Source organism: Dromaius novaehollandiae, chromosome 6, assembly GCF_036370855.1.
Source record: "Dromaius novaehollandiae isolate bDroNov1 chromosome 6, bDroNov1.hap1, whole genome shotgun sequence".
Taxonomy (NCBI): Eukaryota; Metazoa; Chordata; class Aves; order Casuariiformes; family Dromaiidae; genus Dromaius; species Dromaius novaehollandiae.
The window spans coordinates 23,645,375-23,666,637 of NC_088103.1; the positions used below are offsets into that span (position 1 = coordinate 23,645,375).

At 45.4% G+C, this 21,263-nt stretch overlaps 1 protein-coding gene across 15 annotated transcripts in view; it reads left to right on the forward strand.

The window, feature by feature from the left end:
* Window positions 1–21,263, forward strand: part of CAMK2G (calcium/calmodulin dependent protein kinase II gamma) — a 124,833-nt gene that overhangs the window by 42,538 nt on the left and 61,032 nt on the right. For all 15 annotated transcript variants that reach the window (XM_064513842.1, XM_064513844.1, XM_064513843.1 and 12 more), the window contains exon 3: window positions 11,929–11,988. In XM_064513842.1, the coding sequence (XP_064369912.1) occupies window positions 11,929–11,988 (60 nt within the window). The remainder of the gene's footprint in view (window positions 1–11,928; window positions 11,989–21,263) is intronic.

Genomic DNA, 21,263 nt, shown 5'->3' on the forward strand with positions numbered 1-21,263 from the left:
CTTAGTAAATGTTTGTTACTCACCTAGAGATTCTCTGAAGAAAGATGTTATGGAACTAGTTGTTCTTTCATGTATTTTTTGGTTTTCTAAGATCTTTTTTTTTTTTTTTTCCGTATCCATATCTATCTCATAGACTCTTGCCAGAATTTCAGTTTCCCTGGTATCTCTGCATGTGGTCTGCAGGTCTAGGGACAACTAAAGAGAGATCTGCAGAGGCAACTAAGAAAAAACTATTGCAGAAGTTTGTGTGAGCTAAGAGCCACTGCCCTGTATATTGTTCTGCACGTCTCATTGCAGCAAGCGTGTGGAACCCCTCTAAAAGATCGCATGTTTATTTCAAAATGACTTTTCCTTTCTTAATCTCTGTAAAAAGCATGTTGGGATGCCATTTATTGAAATACATGTTCTACAGCCAGTTTGTTAGATTTGAAACACATCCTCCTCCCCGCCCAACTTTCTAACCAAAAAATGCAGTTAGGTGGGCGTGCACATTAGTATTGTAACTGTAGCCTCCTACCTTTTAATCCCTTAACCCACAACTACCTTTTTTTTTGTGCGAGACCACAGCGTGCTGTCTGTAACAAACTGCCCCAAACCTATAGTTCAGAGATGCAGATGTCATCTCAAGTCGTCATGTCAGGCCATCAGGCATAGCCTGTGCTGCAGCATTTCTTGGGGCTCTCATGCTGCTCCCAGCTGGGTAGGAGGAACCACCCCAACACCTGTGAAGGAGGAGAGTACACTCCTCCCTTCTGCCTCTCCATCAGTTCTCCAAGACCAGTTCCTCTTTTATAGGAAAGATCAGGTCTTTACTCGTGAGCTTTCAAAGGATCAGTGTGGGGGGAAGGAGGGCTGATTACCCCATCCCTTGTGTGACTGCAAGGTTGGCTGCTGTCACAGCAGCAGCCAGACTCCCCCGCTGTGGATCTGCTCTGCATCCAAGGGGTGACAGCATCTGGGGAAAGGGGTTGGCAGGGGGATTCTGCTCTCGCTCTCAGTGAAGTTGCTGGAAAGCTGATCACATGAAACAAAAAATATATCAGCCCCTCCCCCATGCACTGGAGTGTTTCTTGGCTCTGCACCCAAACTAGCAGCTAAACATGTGATTCGTAAAATGCAGTCAAAAAAACGGTGCCATTGCAGATGGGGAACCAGGGCAAGGGGGGGCTCAACTTGGGCTGCCCTATGTGTAGCCAGAGGCCGAGGGCTGCCAGGGAAGGAAGGCAGCACGTCCGGTCTGCTCAAGTAAAGGAAGCTGAGGGGAGCTCAGTGCTGCGGGACGTGGGCTTAGAGGAATGTACCCCGCAGGACGTGGGGCAGCAGAGGAAAGTGTGAGCTGCCAGAGGCAAAAGGCAGGGGAACCCCGAACCCGCAGCCCCACGGGGGATGGAGAACGGTGCAGGTGGCGCAGCGCTGCGGGGCAGGCGGGGAGGGAGGGAGGGAAGGGCTCCCTGGCACAGGGGGAGGGTGCTGACAGGAGGGGGCTGGGGCTAGATGGGTGCTCTGAACTGAAGGATGTGGGAAAGCCTTTTTGCAGGATGCAAGGTCTGAGGTGACCATGACAGAGGGTCATACTAATTTTTGCTCTGTTTGGATGCAAGGAGGGGGAAACTGTTTGACCATTTAAGCTGTGGATCTCAGCATCTTCTGGTCTGCACACTTCTTTCTTTTGCTAGTTATGTTCATATCTCTTAAGGATCTCTTAAGCTTTTAAAATTACACTGACCAAATATGTCTAAGTGGAGCTAAAATAAGCCATTCCACTCAGCACAAGGCTGGTTGGGGCTGTCACACACACATGTCCCACCAGGCTGGACAGCCTGGTAGTTGCGGCATTCTTAGCATGAGCACAACTAAACCGCATTTCTTCCTGTGTCAGGAACGTGGCTGGTGCAGTTACACCTTCTGGCCACAGCAAATGCAACAAATAAAATAATTCCTGTCCTTTGCTGTGCTTTTATCTGCCTGTCAAGTCTGTGGTCAGTGGTCTCCATTTCATCAAGTCAGGAAGAAAGTGGCTGCATTTTCGTTGTTGTCAAACTGAGGGTTGATGGCTACTGAAAGCTGCTAGAATGCACTGTTGCAGGAACAGTTCCCAGTACGTCCCACAGCAGCATGGGCTTTCCTCATGTTTCATCCAGCCCTGAGCAAGGAAAAAGTCTTGCAGAAGCAAGAAATGGCTCTCTCTGCAGTAGCCAATGGAGCAGGTGGAGTTGCTGAATTGGAGGGTAGTTTTAAAGGTAAATTGGATGAATTCTTTATAGCAGCTAACTATAGGTACCAAACTTTAGGCTGCAGCTGACCACCCAGCATGGAGTTTGGAAGGTAACCTCAGTGGTGAAATGTTTTCTCGTCCTCTAATTTACTACCGAATCAGGAAGAGATTGGTATGACTTGCCGTATGACTTGCCTCCATCACAGTGGCATGAAGTGAGCAAGCTGCTGGCTAGCAGGAAAAAAAGGAGGGGAGATGAAATCCAGATCAGAGACTCTTGGAAAGGCTTAATAATTATGTTGTTTTAGTAACTGAAGTAAATAGTTCTCGGGAAAAGCAAAGCAGAGAATAAAGTCAGGTCAGTACAGGTCTCATGTATCCCGCTGGTGACATGGGGAAGGAAGACTAGGGAGGTGAAAAAAGGTTTATCTTCTCTGCAGGAGGATCTGGTGTATCCTAAAGGGACATGTAGACTGAAAGCACAGCTTGTATGTGGGGCAAGGCATGTGTGTTGTGTATCAGAGCTTACTGAAGACTGGCTGGAGCCTGAATGGTTCTTTAGCCTGTATTAGTTGTTTAGTAGGCAGATAACCTCTATTCACCTAACGCTTTCATACTGCTATCTCATTTTCCTGTGGTTGAACTAACATGAAGGCTTTCAGGCTGTGAATCTATCGGGCTCTGCCCAGCCCATTGCTTTTTACTGAGTAAGACTGGAAACAGCTGTCTAAACAGCCCAAGCAGCTGAACATCTTGCGTTCTCAAAGCGTGGTCAGGAGAGATGGGGTGGCTGCTTGTGAGTCACAAGGTAGATGCATTAAGGAGTAGCTGCTTGAGCAGGGGCTCTGGAGGCATGCGACTTGTGCGGGAGGGTGAGTCTGGTAGGGAGTGGGCAGCAGACACTGTGGAGGGCTGTTGTGTCAAGGGGTTTACAAAATCCTCTTCTAACATTATAGCAAGCTCAGAAGGAGCTGCTTTGTTTCGAGATGACCTCAAATATGAGGCCAGGTGCTATACCTACAGCGGATAGCTTAGGTGCTTGCTCCCTCCCTTTCCATCCCCTGGTGCATGCATATGCGCTTTTACTTAGCATTTCTTTGAAGTGCTGCCTTTGATCAAACCATGGGGTCTGCTGTAGGTGATAACCTTAGCTCAGTGGTGGGAGCAGGTAGAGCAGACTGAGGGGATCTCACTCCATTGCTGCCATTTTAATGCTCTGTAGAGCATGCCCCATTTAGAGATGTATGTAGGTGATGTGTCAGGCACAGTTCCTCTCTGCCACCCTGAAGACTGAGGGGTGTGGGTAGCTGCTGCTTATGGTACCTTGGTGCTGCTTGAGTAAGATATGGCAGCATGTTCCTTTCTTGTCTAGGCACAGGAGGGGTTTTGGAGGAGCCTGGAAAAATGATGTGGAAAAGGCACCTTTTGATCTCCTGCTAGCAGGGTTTTGTGCTGTGTATGCTCTTGGGGCTCCTCAGCATTTTGTTCAACCACTTTGTTCAAGGTTGTTTTGTGCCACCTTGCACAAACTAGATGGTGTGTGTTTCGAGAGAGTGGCTATGCCTACTCCTCTCTTGTTCTTTGTTTCACTCCTCATGCAGAAGCTAGTGAGCGTTTTCCATGCTATACACCACAGCCAGTGTCACTGGATCATGAAACTGGGGTGCCCAAGGTACGCTGAGCCTGCTCTGGAGGCCTGCTGGGAGGTGGCGGCTGGTCTGCTAGGCCATGCTGGGGTGAGTGTCTTCGAGGAGCCAGGGCATGCCCTGGGTCATTGCACTGTAAAGCTTTTCTGTGGTTGGAGTGTCCCAGAAGTGTCCTGAAACCCTTGGCCAGAGCATGTGTTGAAGAATCATCTGAAAAGAAAAAATCACTGAAGAGGACAAAGGATACAGCTTGGACTGTAGTAAGGGATTGAAAATACCCAGTCTGGCTTTATCTGCGCCCTTGTAGGCGAAGAGTGGCATGGCAGGCTTCAGCCTGTGCTTAACCTCCGTGTGTTAATATCGTTAATCGTGGCCGAGGTGACTCTCGCCTGTTGCTGTGACTGTGCCGCGTCACTGCGGTGACCTCCTTTGTCTCGGGGTTCCTGGAAAGTTGCTGGTGTCTGTCTGAAAGCTCAAGACAGCAACTTCCCCTTCCTGCTGCAGCACGCACCAGGCTCCTTTTCCTCCGCTTTGTAGCGTGCAGAACAGGTAACACGCAGGTTCCTTCTGAAAACAGAGGGCAGGAATTCTCCTTCCTGTGTTAAGTCCACCTGCTGCGTAACCCAAGGAAATTACACTCTGCTAGTCAAGTGTTGCTGACAAATTGAAAAGCATGCATGTGAAAAGGCAAAGCAGCTTTGCGCTGCACTGAGCACACAATAGCAATGGCGAAGCTACAGACTAAGGCATCCTATCTTTGCAAAGATCTATCTGTTTTAAGTAGTTTTAATACCTTCTTCCCATTTGCCACTGTAATATACATCTTCATATCTGCCTTCAGTTACTCTATTGAAGATAACTACAAGATAAAGAAATACTGGAAAAGAAAAAATTTACCTGACCCGCTCTTTAGGGAGCCAGTCTGAGGTGCAGACACAATCCCTTAAACCATCCTGGCTTCTGCATTTGCTGTGTGGTATTGATAATCTAATTTCTACGTTACTTGGACAAAAAAAGTGGAAAATCCACTCTAAATTTGTGCAGGTTTTGTTGTTGTCTTTTTTAACATGTCCCAGTGCAGGGATACCAGGAGGTTCACAAATACTCATGTGTGGAAACACAGCTTATTACAAACTGTATGAGCATCCTGGCTCTTCTTCAGATCCAGCTGTGTGTGTCCTTTGAGGGGTAGGATTGCACTTCTGAGAGGGAGTTGTTTGTTTCAGGGAGGTTGGGAGAGGGTGGGAAAACACTATTGCAAGGTAATAACCTTAGCGGCTTTTGTGAGAGGAAAGACTTTGTCAGAAAGTATGTCTGGCAGCGCTTCTTGAAAGTTGTGTTCTGTTTGTTTACGGTGTCCTATTGGCACTTGAACCTGCTGCTGTGCGAGTAGCTGAAGGCGAGGGATGGAGGCCTTACCGCTGTCTTGCTTCCCCAGCTTTTGCCCGGGTGAGAAAAGGGGAGCTTTACTCTTTCGTTTTCTCTTGCCCACTCCAGCAGTGCCTTCGCGTGGGCGCCTTTTCTTCTGGAAAGAGCATAGTATCCATTACAGATTTATTAACGATAGCTAGTCTATGAAATGAGAATGTAGAAATACTGCTGTGGAAAGGTAGAAATCCCTGAGCTGGAGGGAGGGAGGGAGAGTATTTGGGAAATATTGCGATATGCTCGTTCAGTTTATTTTCTTCTCTAGGCATCTGCTGTTAGCTATTGGCAGAAACAAGACACTGAATCTAGATGGACCTCTGGCCGTTCTTAAGGCCTAGTACGGCTTTTGTTGGTAGTAACTTCTGCAGAAAGGGAATAGTGGTGATTTGAGACTCGCTGGTATTTATGTTTAAAGTGGTGGCATGGCATATTGCCCTGTGCTGACCCATTTCAAACACCGAAGTGGTATCTCTGCTGTTCTGGAGTACGGTGTTGTCTGAGAAATAAGAGAATATAGGGGGAAGTCTGTGGTTTGAGGGAGCTAGCTCTCTTTTGCTGGGAATATCTCGGAGAGGAAGTTTAAATTTAAACAAGCAAAGAAAAGCATGAATGACCTGAAGGCACAGGCTAGTCTCATGCTGCAAAATCTATTTGATGCAAATTCGATTTCAGTCTTCAAGCAACTCAAAAGATATCTCAGCAGCTGGCACCAATTGACTATCTCCCAGAATTGGCATGATGACAGCAATCAAACTGAATTTATTGCCTTGGGTTTGATTCCTCGTCCGGACTCTTCCCATTCTCAGAAAAGTAATCTAGACTGAAGACACCGTTCCTGTGGGAATACAAGCTTCCTCTAGCTGCAGTGATAAAGCACAGTCCTAGTGCAGGATGAAGACAGGTGGACTGTATTAGTGAGCAGCTTGTGTATATACTCCAGTTGAGAGCAGGAAAACTATATATTGGTAAAGGGAGGAGCAAAATTTTTTTTTTAAATTTTATTTTCTAGCCCCATTTTTCTTCAAGCAGGGATGATTCATAACTAAGGGTCCGTTTTGTTGTTTCTGCTTTTTACTGCACATGGGAAACCTGCCCTCCCATTGGGGTGCTTGAGTTTTTAGACAGCTCCAGGGAAGCCCTTTTTGGGGGCAGGCGTCCTAAATAAAGAGCGAGCCATGGCCCCAGCACCTCAGTATAACTGAGGTCTGGTAAAGCAAGCCAGCTTTAAGACAAATGTTGCTGTGGGTGTACTCCTTTATTTATGAAACTGCTTCAAAACAGTATTGCGTTTCCAGTGCTTGTTGGAGCGAGTGTGGTAGAACTTGTTTTTTCCACCTGATTTTCTGGCAGGTGTGAAATTAATTACTTCCTCTGGTAAATGTTGTTTTTATTTAACTGAATGACTGTTTTGTCCACTCTTTCCCTTATTTTTTCAAAGCTGTTTTGTACTTCTGTTTGCCATGAGAAGTGACTACCTGAAATAGGTGTTACGTGTTTTCCTAGAGCAGCAAACCTCCGCGCTTCCCGGGCAGGTGGGTCGGGAACAGGAGACGAAGGGCAGGTCTCTTTAAATCTCCCTGGACACGGGTCCTTGTAGGAGTTTACGGCGAGGCTTTGGCTGGAGAGCGTGTCTGTATCGCAGCTGCCTGCGCCTGAAACGAAACCCCCTGCGCATCTCTGGGGAGCGAGAGGCAGCCAGGGCCCGGCGCGATGCCTGCAGCTGGCCAGGCCTCACGCAGTGCCGCCTGCACAGGGCAGGAGCCTCGGCACCCGACAGTGAGCGCCTTCCCTGCAGCTTGAGCTCAGCCCTCGCCCAGCCGGCTTGCGACTGATCCCATCTGTGGGTTTATGGCAGGTTTCTCTGGTTGGACTCTGCCTTCTGCAGGCGTGTTTCAGCCCCGGGCAGGCAGTTCTCCCTTCCCTTCTCTGGCAGCCCCTTCTCCTCCCAGCCCCTTCCAAGCAGGCTGATGAGGCCCCATGGCCTTTTCCATCTTTCTGTTGTCGTTGTTATATAAATGCTCTCCCTTGACAGCTCCCGACTGCTGCAGCTTGCAGGTGTCCAGTGCCCTGGGTCCCTCTTGGCAAATGCTCTCCTGCCGGCCTCCGGGGCCCTCGCAGCAAAAGCGGCTGGGGGAGGATAAACCTCCGGGGAGGCAGCAGCACGTGGAGCAGCCAGGGTAGAAAGTTGGGAGCCGATTCCCTAGGGAAGAGCGGAGCCCAGAAGTTGGGCCTTACTTTATTCATCTCTGGCACAGCATCTTTGAAGTAATGGACTCAAATGGTCAGAAGATGAAAGAATTTCCTTGCAGAAGCGTAGGAAATGAGCATCATTATAGACCTGGCCATATCCCCCACCCTGTTGGAGACTGTCAGTTTTTCATGAAGTAAAGCTGTCTGCATTTTGCTTTTTATTTCTCACTTTGATACACCTGTCTTTTATATCGCCCTACCTTGTTTTTCAGACGTTTGATGTATTTAGGCCAAATTATCCTGTTTTTGGCCTGTTGCCTTCTGTACTCAGGCTGCATTGTCTTTGTTTTCACTGGTTCGGTTAGAGATTCTTATAGCTGCGACATTATTAACAGCGCGCGGCCGCTTCTGGCCATCCCTGGAGCACAAGCAGCTCTGTTCCAGTAAATGGACTGCCTGTATGTATAAAATGAAGCAGTTTCATTTTTGCAAGTCCTTAACTTTTGCAAATGGTGCTAACACAATCATTCTTGCTTTCTGTTAAAGAAAACCCCTAGACAAATTAAAAACCCAAACCAAAGAAATCCCAGCTCTCTGAACAGCCAGTTATTTGGTTATCAGGTATATTCTAAAGACATCTTGTGTTACATTACTAGAACTGCGCTTAGAGAAGCATTTGCAGAGCAATAATGCTAATGACATATTGGTTAAGTGTAGCCTCAATTTTTGAACCAAAATGCTGAAATTTTATCTGTATAGAGGCCTGATAGAGAGAACTAGATATTCATAACTTAGTTTGCACACTGAACTTGAGAAGATTTTGTCCTCCTGCTTTACGCTCCATCTCTTAGAACATTTGAATTTTAAATTTTGCTACAAATAAGCGATGTAGACTGGACTTCTCTGTCCACATGGATAGTCATTGCTCTAGACTGTAGGGAGAGGAATTGTCCAAATATCAAGATTCTCTTTTTTTGGCTGGAAAACAGTCAATGAATATTAGATGAGTGTTTGTAATATCCTGTACTTAAGTTTTAAGCATTAGCAATTGTTCAGCAGTAGACAGTTCTGTATCTTAGCAGGAAGAAAGCTTAATGAAATCCAGAATGTGGAAGCAGAAGCTAAATGAAATCAGACTTGGAAATACAGTGCAAAATTTTAACAGCAAGGTTAATTAACATTTGGAGAAACTTCAGTGGGTTATCTGGCTTTATACATCACTTGAAGTCTTCAATGTGAACGCTTACATTTTTGAAAAGATAGTGTGTGTTTCAGACATCATGAAAATTGCTTGTTAACATTTGTTAGCTTGTGAAAAGCAGGAGGTAGACTTACTGTCCTAGGCCTCAGACCCTATAACCTAGGTCAGGATGTGTTGCTGTGTTTGTTAGCTACAAGCTTTGCTTCTGCTGTGCGTGAAGAACATACACCTTCACCCAACAGATGGCTTGCAAAAGTTTGATCTAATGGGAGGGGGAGGAGAAGTTATTTGCTTTGCAAGCTCTTGATGAGGCAGGGATCTGAGCCCATATCTTCTTTACATCATTCCTCTAATGCATTTATGAATACTTTGGGTTTTTAAGATTCTGTGAGCCCCTGCATAAGATGAGATGAGATGTCTTATACCCTGACCTTTGACTGCTCTTTTGGCATCACAGAATCTTGGGTTTTTTTCTGTTTCCTACTGGGAATGGCCATCCTTAGACCAGAGAGAGAACTAGAAAAATTATAATTCTGTGTTTATTCCTCATACACTTAAATGCTGGGTTGCTTCCCGCAAGTACCAAATGGACTCAGGCACTGACCCTGGGAACAGGAGTGAAATGCCGTACTGTGCCAAAGGCTCTCTGGAGATGGAGGTTAAAAGGGGCTGTCTTTGGGGGTGAGGGCTCCTTTCAAGTCACAAGTTAAGCTGTGCTCTGGTGTCATCTGGAATTGGTCAGCGACCCCCCAGGACCGCGTCAGGCAGTGGCAGCACACCAGTGCAGCCTGACCTTTGGGTGCTCTCCGCTCATCTCCGCGGGCCCGTGCTCCCAGGGCTGGAGCAGCCGCGCTGGGGAGTGTGCTTTCTCTCGCGGAGACGTGCTTGAGTTTGCCTGTTTTGTTGCCCTGGAGACAGAACAGTGTGGTATGCTTTCCCCCTGACCAGAAATAGTTTCCTGTACCTTGTGACCAGAGTGCTGTGCTCCTCCTCTGGTCCCCGGCCAGGCTCGGTGGTGCTGGAGGGACGGCGTGTGGGGTGGTGACCTCTTGTCACAAGTTCTGGTGTGTCCGCTGCCCAGGATCGCTAGCTGCCCTGGCTGCTCCCCTCCCTCTGCGAGATGGTGTAGGGTTTCAGGGGAGCAATTGCTCTTGATTTACATCTCCCGTGGCATTTCGATGGTTATGTCATTTTGTTTGAGCCTGTGCTCCTGTCAGCTGTCTGTCTTGGCTCTCAGGAGTCGGTGGCTGAGTAGCACGTGGTGAGCTCTTACTTCTCCTTCCCCCTTTGCTCAGCTGTTTTTGCTGTCTGCTTCCCGGTGCCCTTGTGCTTGGGAACAGATTCTCAGCGAGTGTGGCTGGGCCCAAGGGCAGTGTGATCGGGGTGGCTGAAGGATCCCCTTCTTCAGGAGAGATGCTGCTAAAAGGGAAGCCAAGGCAGCCTCCCCCTGCCCTCCCAGCAATGCAGGCGAGAAAGCGCTTGCATTGCACCAAGACCTCGGGAGCGTGGAACCACTCCAGCCTTTCTTGCTGTCTGCTACTTTATTGGAGTGGTTCTGGCACAGAACAGTGAAATGTATGCAGCAGCAACAATAATTTCCAGGACTGAGAAGGAAGGAGAGATGAAAGGAGTAATTTACCTTCCCCCATCCCTGAACAGTAGCAGATGAGGATGTAGGCACATCTCAGCCCATATAAAATATTAATTGGGACATTTTCTACAGTTCAGCAGTGGGAAAGAAGACAGAAATCCTGCAGTGCCCTGAGCTGCTATTCCCAGTCCAGGAGAGAGGGATTCTGAGCAGAGATCTGTCTTGGTCTCCCCGCTCTGCTCATGGGGAAGGGAATGGTTGTCCAAAGCTTGTCTGTACACAGGAAGGAGAAGGCCATGCAGAGACCATAGAGCTGCGTAGGCTGTTAGGTGCAGCAGTGCAGGAGAGGAGAGAAGTGGGTCTCTAAGGGGCTCCTGTAAATCGGAGGGTGCTGCATTTCTACCAGTGCTCTGTTGAATGGCCCAGCAGCCTAGTGTCCTGCTCACTCCTGTGGAAAAGACGTGTGTGTCACGGGGGATGCAGAGAAGGTGTGCTTTCAAGCCTGCGTGCTGAAGATCTGATAGAGAAGAGATGTCATGAGGGAGCAGGGACTGGTGCCAGTTCCCCTTTCTTTGCCGGTTTGATGGGTGGGTGGGAGGGAGGGAGGGAGGGCTGTCCTTGTTCCTTGCGTCTCTCTAGGCATCTGCATTCCCCAGAGGCTTAGAGTTTAGTATCTGCCAGGGCTGCCTCAAAGATTTGCTTCTCTCAGATCCTTTCAGTGAAGCTCTGCCTGTCTGATGTATTTCATTTGAGAGGATGGGGGCTTTGTAGTGAAAGTCAGGGATCAATCATTGCTCTTGTGGAAAAAATCTCCTTTCTGTCTGAGCTTCAGTGACTAGAAAGGCCCCCTGCTTCTTGGCTGAGGGGCAGGGGTACTCCAGCTCCTTCGCCTCCTTGCCCCCACACATGTTAAATTTCAGGAGAGGAGAAACTGTTTTTGCTCTCCTTGATATTTTTTGTCTTTAATCCAGATGACAGTCCTGCTCAAACTGATGTTGCCTTTGGGCTGGACTAAGCACATTTAGCATTTAGGCAGCATTTCTTGCCTGCAGATCTCGAAAAGCTTGGTCAGCAGTATTTCACCAGCAAGTCTGTCCGTGGGTACTGAAGTATGGTTACCTTTACGGTCGGTTGCAGCTGGCAGCGTTCCTTACTCCATGCGACGGCTGTGCCCTAGCGGTAGCTGTGTATTTCTCCTTCCTGCCCTGCCCTTCTTCCCCAGTGTTTCTCTGGGGCAGCAGCAGGTCCTCTCCCATTTCATGCAGGTCATAGCTTCAGAGACTCTTCCTCCTTCTCTCCGGCATTGGAGAAGGGGGTAAGTCTTAGAACAGATTTCACTAAAATTGGCTTTATATTTTTGTGCAGCTGAAGAGAGTGGTGTGTTTAACTGTGCTACTGCTCACTCGGAATCGAAGCAGAAAAGGCCGGTTTAGCTGCGGCTGTGGAGCAGGAGCAGAGGTCCTGTGCGGCCTCGGCTGTGGGTGCCCACACAGCCCTCCTCTCAAATGGTTGTAAGGTCTGGGGAGATGGTTGTGTTCCAGCAATTCCCAGTCTCACACAGCCCTCCGGGTCACTGTTTTCCTTTCTCCATTGAATATGAACAAGAGCCTAGTTCAGAGTTGTGCAGCTTAACGTCATGTTTCTTAATCTCTTTCAGATCATCAGAAACTGGAACGTGAAGCTCGAATCTGCCGACTCTTAAAGCATCCAAATATTGGTAAGCCTCTCTGGGCTCAGAGGGACAGGGAGCAGAGACAGGAGTCAAATGGCTCATTCTAGCACCTGGTGAGAAAGCAAACGTATTCTGAATATTCACAACAACTCCAGTCACATGGGCCTGTTGAAATCGCCTCAGCTTCTCCCTTTGACAAATTCTGCAAACAGCGGTGTCCCAGTCCCTGAGCCTCCTGGCCCATGTGGGCACCCAAGTGTGCTGTGCTCCCGCCTGCTCCTCCCTGCAGGGCTGCCCCGATCCTCGGCTGATGCCTGACTCTGTCTTCTCGTTTGGCATGCTGCAAGGGGAGTGAGCAGAGTTGTGTCTGATTTCCCCCCCCCACCTCTCTTCTACTTCTTCTTCTTGGCACTTTTCTGTGTATCCATTTAAAGGCTGTATTCAGTGGCATACCTCGTTTTAAAGGAGGATGGACTAATATGTTGTGTCTTCTCATTCCAGTGGTCACTTGCTCTGAAAACAAAAGAGCCAGTAATTTGTTTCTGCTCCTGAAGTTTTTTGGGTTTTTTTGTTTTTATCTTTTGCTGAGTGTCACTTTCATGTGGCTTGTTTCCATGGTTATTCTGCATGCAGGTTTTTTGTTTGTTTGTTAATTTGTTTGTTTTGTGCTCTCCCCCAGTGAAACAGATGGGGAAGAAAGAATTGCCCACTTTGGCGGCGGGGGGGAAGTAGTAGTGGTGGAGTCCGGAGAATAATTTTGACTTCAAATAAAAGAGGAGGGGAAAATAGGACACAACTTCAAACAAAAAAATACATTATTTACTAAACTGGAGAGACAGGACATGAATTTTGCCTTGTTCCAAAGTGCCATAGAAGTTTGCTTTAAGGTTTTCATTAGTGAGACTTTACGTTGTTTGCTGTAAGTTGCTTTGAGTAAGAAATTTGTAGCATGTATTATCTCTTTCTTTATGAGGTTAAAATAAATAGAGCTCTAGAACCCTAGCTAAGGTGTATCTTGGGTTAAGAAATATCAACCTGCCAGCTTTGACCAAACTATTGTTAATTACTCCTGTGTGAGAAAACTGTAATGCAGCTTCATTGCCTTCCTTTTTCATAACCCGTTTAGATAGATATGTTCTACAAAAACGCTTTTTAAAATGAAAATTCATTTAAACTCTAGAGATTTGGTAATCGAGGAGCTAAAAGTTTCTTCTCCCAGAGCATGGAAAACTTTGGCAGCAGCACTGCAATCTTCTCCGAAGCAGCTGTAGCACTGTGCTTCAGTCTTAATCTGATAATGTTGGAGAGCTAGCTAAATTTTCAAATTCCATCTAGACTGAGGCCTCTGATTGCATTAGCAAAGAGACTGATATGATTGTGTTGCTGAATGAAAATGAAAAGTTCATTTGGATGAACTTTTCAAGTTCCAGATATGCTTAGATTTTTGATGTTTGTGATTTTTTTTTTCTAAAGATAGAAAATTTCCCTCAAAAATAATGAGTTTCATCAGTGGAGATGACTTTTTTTTCCACAGCATCTGTCTGATCTCCTGACTTTCAGATTCCTAATTTTTTTTTTGCTCCTATCCTCTAAAGACCTGGGAGCAGAAAGGTGCCTTACAGCATACCCTGCAGACCAGTATCTGTAGCCTGTTCCACATGTGATGAAGGAGCAATTTCCGTTAGCTCAGGACCCCACAAAATGCAAAGCACCTGAGTAGCAGCCTTTTGGCTGAAGGAGCTGAAGAAGCTTTCTGTGCATTATATCCGAGTACAGTTGTAGAGATATGAGGAGAGGAGCAGTCATTCCCTTCTACAGTAATTTGCAGTGATGAATACACTGGCCTGTAAATTTATTGCTTGACAGTGTACAGAATAACTAAAGCTCATACTAGGAGTTAGCTACCAAGCTGCTTTTGCCCCATAAGACTTGTTGCGATTATAGTTTAAAGATCATTTCACTTTTTACTTTGGTCTTAATTTCTCACTCCCATCATCTCTCCTTTTTATCAATTCTTACATCTCTTCTTGTCAGGTCTCTCAAAATTTGAACATTGTATACAAGAGGAAAAACATTTTTATAGGTGAACTCCACTGCAAACAAGCGTATCACATTCCTATTTCAATTCTACAGCTGGTTCCTCATCTGCAATGAGTGACATTGCATGTCTCCTGCTGTATTATGCTTTGGAAAAGTCACTTGTGGGGAATGTATATGGTCGGTGGTTCTTGCATTTTGTGCAGAGCATTTTTTGTTTTCCTAGAACAAAACTGTTTTTATTTTAAGATGAAAGAGATTAGTCATTCTAGACTCAATGGACAGTCACAAATAGCAATTAAGGAATAAAATTTTATGCCTACAACACAATCGTAGAAAAAGACCTCCGGAAGTCATACAGTCCATTCAGTAGTCCTGTGAAAGCATTTGATACCTGGCCCATTCCAGGCGTGTTTGTTCTTAAAAACCTGTGATGATTCCACAACCCCTAGTGCCAGTTCTTAAATGTTTAATTCTTCTATCAGTTAGACATCAGAAAAACATATTTTGCTGCTATCTTAGTCTTAGCCTGTTATTTCTAGTTCTATCCAGAGTATGTGTGGAAAGTAGTTTTTCTTTCTTCTAATAGGCTTTTACATACTTGAAGACTGTTATCATGTCTCCTTTCAGTCTTTTTTTTTTTTCTTTAGACTAAACAAACCTAGTTCTTTCAATCTTTTCTCATACGTCATGTTTCTAGACCTCCACTACTTTTTTTTCTTTTTCTCCTTCCAGTTCCCTGGCCTCTCTCCAGTTTCTTCACATCTTTCTAGAAATGTGATTCCCAGAACTGGGCATGACAAGGCTCTAATTGAGGCCATGCTGGTGCTGATTAGAGGGGGAAGAATTGCTTCACATGTTGTACCAGAGATGTTCTTGTTTTGCCTATCAACCCATGCAACTTATTTTTTGAATATGTTGTTGGTGCACATTTGCTTTCTGACCCATTATTGCCCCAGACCACTCTCTGCAGAACTGCTGTCATTTTTCCATCTTGGATAGATGAGAATTCCTACCAAAGTGTGCGCTACTTTTGTCCTCATTAAAACAAATAGGAAGAAATTCACTATGTGTGGGCTCCCTCTGAATTTGTAAAGACCATTTTGATTTCTCTTCTGATATTATGATATGCTTGCAGCTCCTCTCACGGTAATGTAATCTTTAATAACAGTGCCATATATTACATCATGTAGATAATTAATACAAATGTTAAACTGTGGTGGACTGTGGACAAACACTTGAAGATATCACTTGATACATTGTTCCAGTTTGACAGTGAGCAATTTTGAGTATGTTTGGGTTTTTTTTCAATGAGTTGTATATGCCATTGTAAACTAGTTTCGTATACCCATTTTTCTAATTCGCTTATAAAAATAGCATGTAAGATTCTGTCAGAAGCTCTGCTGAAGTCCAAATGGTAAATGCATTGCTTCTTCCATATTCCTAGGGCTTATTAGCCTGTGACAGAAGGAAATCATGTCGTTCTGAGGTAGTGGCGGTTTTTATTTTTTTTTCTCTTGGCTTATGTATATTGGCAGCTAGTAATCACCTTGTCACTGGGGCTCCATGTTGTGACCTCTTCTGGATGAAGGCTTGCTGTGTTGCCTCCCTGTGAGCTATGCTAGCAACTCTGCACCAATACTGAAGAACTCTGCAGATTTTGCACCTGCTTTAATGGAGAAATTAAGTTTTGTTGTTGATGGTTTTGCTGGAGACTGCACTGCAGCGTGTCCTACTGTTCTATAGCGACCTGAACCTCTAGTGAGTTGTGAGGACAGGGCAGAGGATTGAAAAGTTACAACCCTGGAGACTGACTGCTTGTCTCTCCTTCTGCCTCTATACAGGATATAAAGCAAACCTGTTGTTGAATTTATGGTTCTTATCCAGCTGCTCTAAGACAGTTGATTCTGGGGTGGTGATTCCAGACTGCAACACACTGACCATAATGCTTCTACTCAAACCAAGTTAAAAAAGGTTAATCTGGATACAAACTAGTGCTGACGGTGTTGATCAAATTTTATTTTTATGGTATTTCCATTTGTTGTTGCTCTTTGTGATATGACGACTTTCTGAGTTATTCTAATGTGTCTTCATCAAATCTCAACCCTAATTTTAGGCACTTGCTCTGTAATTGGTTATTTTGCTTGTCTTCAGATACACTTTTAGATGCACAGGGTCAAGGTAATCACAGTGGAGTAATCCTTCTGAGAGCTTAGTGTTGCAGTATGGTTATTTCTTGATCCAGAACGCTTTTCCATCTTTGGATGGAAGATATTTAGCTGGAGGCAACTTTCTGATTTCCAAAAGCATTTTCATAGTACATCGCGTGAGCTCGTCAGACACATTCGTCATCTCTAGCTTGAATGTGCCATTTTAGCTGATCACCTCAGAGCTTGCTTCAGCAGAGGAAGGACTTCCTTCCCTCCCTCTTTCAACTTGTGTTTTTGATCTTCTTCACAGCTTTCTAGAGTATTTAGCTTTCAGGCCTAGAGAACTCTTTTACTGACCACGCTCACCAAATGCAGCAAAATTGGATGGAGATCAGTTAGTGGTCTGTTCACTTTTATCCTGTTTTAGTGGGAAAACAAATGTGCCCATTACTGAGGATATGCAGTGCAAAAGTAGTTCTTAAATATCTTTGTTTTTATATCAGACTGATTGCTTAGTTATTCTTACCTTCTTCTAGCCTGTTATTGTGTAACTTTGCTGCTTGCGTTTAGCTCTGCAATAAAACAAATGCTTACGTTAAGAGAGGCTGATAGCAGCCCGAGAGACAGAACCAAATTCTCTTTCTGATTTCTGCCTTCATATCCTGTGCTGCACTGCTTCAAAGTTAATTTCTTTGAGGGAATTTACAGCAGCAGTAGTAGATGCTGAGGACAGCAGTTTATCAGAATTATTGCTTTTTCAGGTTTTCCTACTTCTGACTCTTTCTCACAAATACACCTGCACTTAATTATTTTGAGTTTTAACTTCTATCGGTTGGCTTGTTTCAGAATAGACCATAATTTTGGACATGTCCTTATTTAAAATCTGTAGAAAATTGTAGAAAAATCTCCTGTGGATTAGGTGAATTTCTTTTGGCCTCGTTCAGTTTTACTTCCTCTGACAAATGGTCTTTCCTCCTGGTATCTCTGCCTCTCTCCTGGGAATGACTTTAATAGATGTGTAAATAAGGCCTCCAGTTTGTGCACACTGAAGTGATGGTTGTGATCAAGGTATGAATTGCTGCAAAGACTGAGAAGGATTTTGTGCTTCTTTATGCAGTGCAGTTAGGGAACACCACAGCGCTCATCGCTAATCTGTGTGGGAAACAAGATACATTGACATCTGCAGACTCCGTACTGGATTTGTTCCCTTCATGGTTTGATCCACAACTTAAAGTTCACTCTTTCTTCATTTTAAGAAATTATTCTTGTTAAGCAGACCCTCGCTTTCTTTTTTTTCCCCTCCAGCTGCTTGCAATGTTTTCCTATCAACCTTCTCATTATAAGAGATTTGAATCGTTTCCATTGTGAACAAGAAGAAACCGTAGGCTGTGTTTTGTTGTAAACAGCAAATTTCCTTACTTTTGGCTGCAGACATGCAGACTGCCTTTGCAATTGGGACAGAAGAGATGTTACATGCAAAGAATAGTTAAAACACTGGGAATCCTCCAGTAGTTTGGCCATACTTGTGCCCCAGTGGAGGCTCAGGGGTTTCGACAATGTGATACTGCAGGGTCCAGCCTGCTGCTGGTGTGATTTCTCCTGCTGTGAGAGATGGAGGGGGATTGCTGAGAGGCTGCTCCTTTCCTCAGGTGAAGCTGTTGCAGAGGGGATGGTGTGGGGAAGGAGGGAAGAGACCTTGTAGCAAGAGTTACAGTTTGCGGCTTTTGCGGTCACTGAGCAGCTTTTCCTTGGAAGTGGCATGGGGCTGTCAGAGGGGAGGGTCAGTTGCTGTGGTTCTGGGGCTCAAACGCTAATGTTTTTCTCTCTGCACCTTTAATTTGCTCTCCTTCCCTCCCCCAAGACAAAAACAGCAGCATATCAGCAGGACAGAGTGCCTTGCTGCTTGGAAGTTTGAGCCTTTGAGCTGCAAGGTCCCGTTTGATACCTCTAGTGCCAGCGCTGCTGGTGCAGCCCAGCTGCGTGCCCACGGCTACCTGGTGGGGAGGAGGCTCCCAGCGAGCCAGCTCTGTTTCTCATTCTGCTTCTCTCTTACTTCTTTCACTAGCCCTTCACTAGTATTTATTTACTCCTTGCTTTCTCCTTTTTCTGCTTCCTCTTCCTATAGTCTTTCTTGTAGTTAAAGAAATGTGTTTCTCTGCGACCCCTGAGCACCAAGCAGAATGGAGGGGTGGCTGCAGTCCAGGGAAATCATACAGGCAACAACTTGCATTTTGAAGGGAGAGTTTCAGATCGACTTTCCCAGGCAGTGTGAGAAAGGAGTTGTGAAAATCAGGTTAGTGCAGCAAGGGAGGGGGTCAGGCAGAGAAACCTGCCTGCGTGGACCATAGCACTGCTTTGCTGTAGGCTGAGTTGTCGCTGATGACAGAGAAGTCGGTGGTAAAGCTACAGAGCCTGTGTGAGAGACCTCAAGTTTGGCCTCTTGTTTTTAAATATTTTATTAATTCTAATAAAGTGGATGTTTTCTGTGTATTTTCTTTGAGATACTTTCTTTTGAAAGATTCTTGAGATTCTTTCCTTTTTTTATTCTTATTTTACTTTATTTTATTTTGGAAAAAAGCACCCGTATAATACTTCCTGTTATCAAGAGTACTTTGCTTATCTGGTACAGGTATAATCAGAAATTATTAGTAACAGTTTGGGATGGTCATGATTGCATTTTTTTCAGGAAAATAGGAAGTATTCCTGCTAATGCACTCTTTTGGCTTGTGTAGTGTGTAAGTAGGGCATACTGAATGTTATGTATCATGTGCTGAACTTCAGGCTTTCAGTACAGACGTTGCAAAATAACAATTAAAAAACAGCGTCTAGTTGGTGCTGAAATTTAAAAAAATATATATTTGGACTGTGTTTCCTATTTTATTTTTAAATTGGTCTCTGCAGGAGGACCAGTTTCTTAAAAGGAAAGATACTGTTTTCCAGACAATGTTTCCTAGGCTTTGGATTGCTGTACATAAGAGAATTTCCTCTGGCCTGTGACCTAGCATGGCAGGAGGAACACTATTTTGACCTCATTTTAGGGCTAGAGCTGTTAAAAATGTTTCATTGAGGACAATGCTGGAAAAATAATTGTGTGTGCGTGTGTGGCTTTTGATATTCTCTTAGGACTGTTCCTTGTCCTTCCATGCAGAGCTTGCAGGAGCTTGGTTCTGCCTGAAGGGAGTCGAGTGTTAACAAACTCATTCTCTCTTTCATTTTCCAGAGCTTTAAAACTGCAGTTGGTATGAAATGCTGTGGGCTTGGGGAGTTTACAGCAAGCTGGTGTATATCCAGCATACTGTAACTGCTCGGTGTCAGATTTGGGAGGACAACGAGGGGAAGACTCCATGATCCTAAGGGACTGGTTAACAGCAGCGTGGTATGTCCTGTTAGCTAACTGTCCTGCTGCTATTAGTTACTGCTCTAACAAAGTCAGCATTAGCTACTGGAACAGATGATTTCTAGAGAATTATTTGTGTTACACAATTTAATGCTTTTTAATAGCAAATTTTTAATTAAAAGGAGAGTTCTTTTGGAAGCAGCCTGAGCAGCTGCAGCTGAATTCTGGTGTTTAATGTAATTAGAGAAACAGCTGGGGTTGGAGCTGAGCGCCCAGCTCACAGCAGCCACAGGCTTGCGACGGCTCCTTACGGGCCAGCGTGATGAGTAGCAGGACCCGTGCGGGAGGCGCGCTGGCGTGCCGCCAGCCTCCGTGGTAGTGGGGCAATTCCCTGCTTGGCTGTTAGGCTGGGGAGCGGATGGGGAGTGGGCAGTAGCCATCTCTGTCAGTTCACTTGTCGCTTGTACTGCCGCAGGCGAGAGTGCTCAGTTTGCAGACTGTCAAGCCATGTGTATTTATGTGTATACTTTCAGCATCTCCTGGAAAATTGGAGAATATCTTTGGAAGAGAGCATCAGGCAGGTTTTAGCCTCCAATTTTATTCAGCCTCTTCTTGCATACACTGTTTCTTTAAATATGCCCCTTGCGGTATCTCTTTCCTCCTCCCTTTCCCCATGATACAGGCAAATGTTGTCTGATGTCTGGTTGAAAACTGCGGAGAAGTGAGGCTGTGGCTGTTTCTAATGAGTGTCTGACCTTTATATAGCATCCTTCAGTCCAGAAGATCACAGAGCACTTTTGAGATTGCATTGCTAAGGCTGTTTGAAAGAGTTACTGTGTTGCAATTACCATGACACAAGAGACAACCGGAAATCTCTCTTGGGTTGCGTTGGCTCTGCTGCAGGTACTGCAACAAAGGCAAATTAACGTGAAAGCCCCAAATGTTATATAATCACAGCATAAAAACTGTGTAATGCAGAGTTTGTTGGCAAGTTGTGTCCTTTGCTTTCCCATAATATTCAAATGCTTACACTTAGGAACACCAATGAATCTTGGTTTAGCATATAAGAGCACCCTATACCCTAGCTTGTACTCTGCCCCTAAGGACAGGCAAAGACCTTTCCAATACAGGTACAAGCGTGTTTCAGCCCACGTTGCCTTTTCCTAAACAGCAAAGTGAAGGTGGTGGGAACTGTCCCATGAAATTCTTCATCTGCTTGTGTATTTGTCTTTTGCCATGACTTTGGCAACTGCTCTGACTGCTTGCAGTGATATGCTTGCAGCAGGTTGCCAAAAACCACCCTGTCTCCCAAAAGCCTACCCCCCCGTGTGGGCTGAGCCTGCAGGCAGCCCTGCTCTGCCGCTCGCCGCAACGCGAGGTGCGGGGGGCTGTTCCTCCTGGGGGCCTGGCTGGCAAGCACAAGTACTCCTGCCCCGTCGTTCTTGAGGGGATGGTCAAAAGATGGTAACATTCAGCACATGGGGCACAGTGAAAGGAAAGATGGGGTCAAATTTAGGCGAGGCGTGGCTGGTGGTCGCTAAGCTGTCTCTCCACATGCGGTCTTTGAAGAATATAGTCTGATAGCTTCATCTACTGTACCTCTGTGTTTTTGACCCTAATATCAATTGGTCTTTAAAATGTGACCTTTAAAAATGAGCTGTCACCTTTTGATACTCTTTTTATATTCCTGTAGTTCAGGTGGATTTCTGTAAAAGTTGAAAGCTGCCTCCTGATTTCTTCATGATTCACTGAAACTTTTGTATCCACGGAGTCTTGCTTTGTGTGACTCAGCAGCA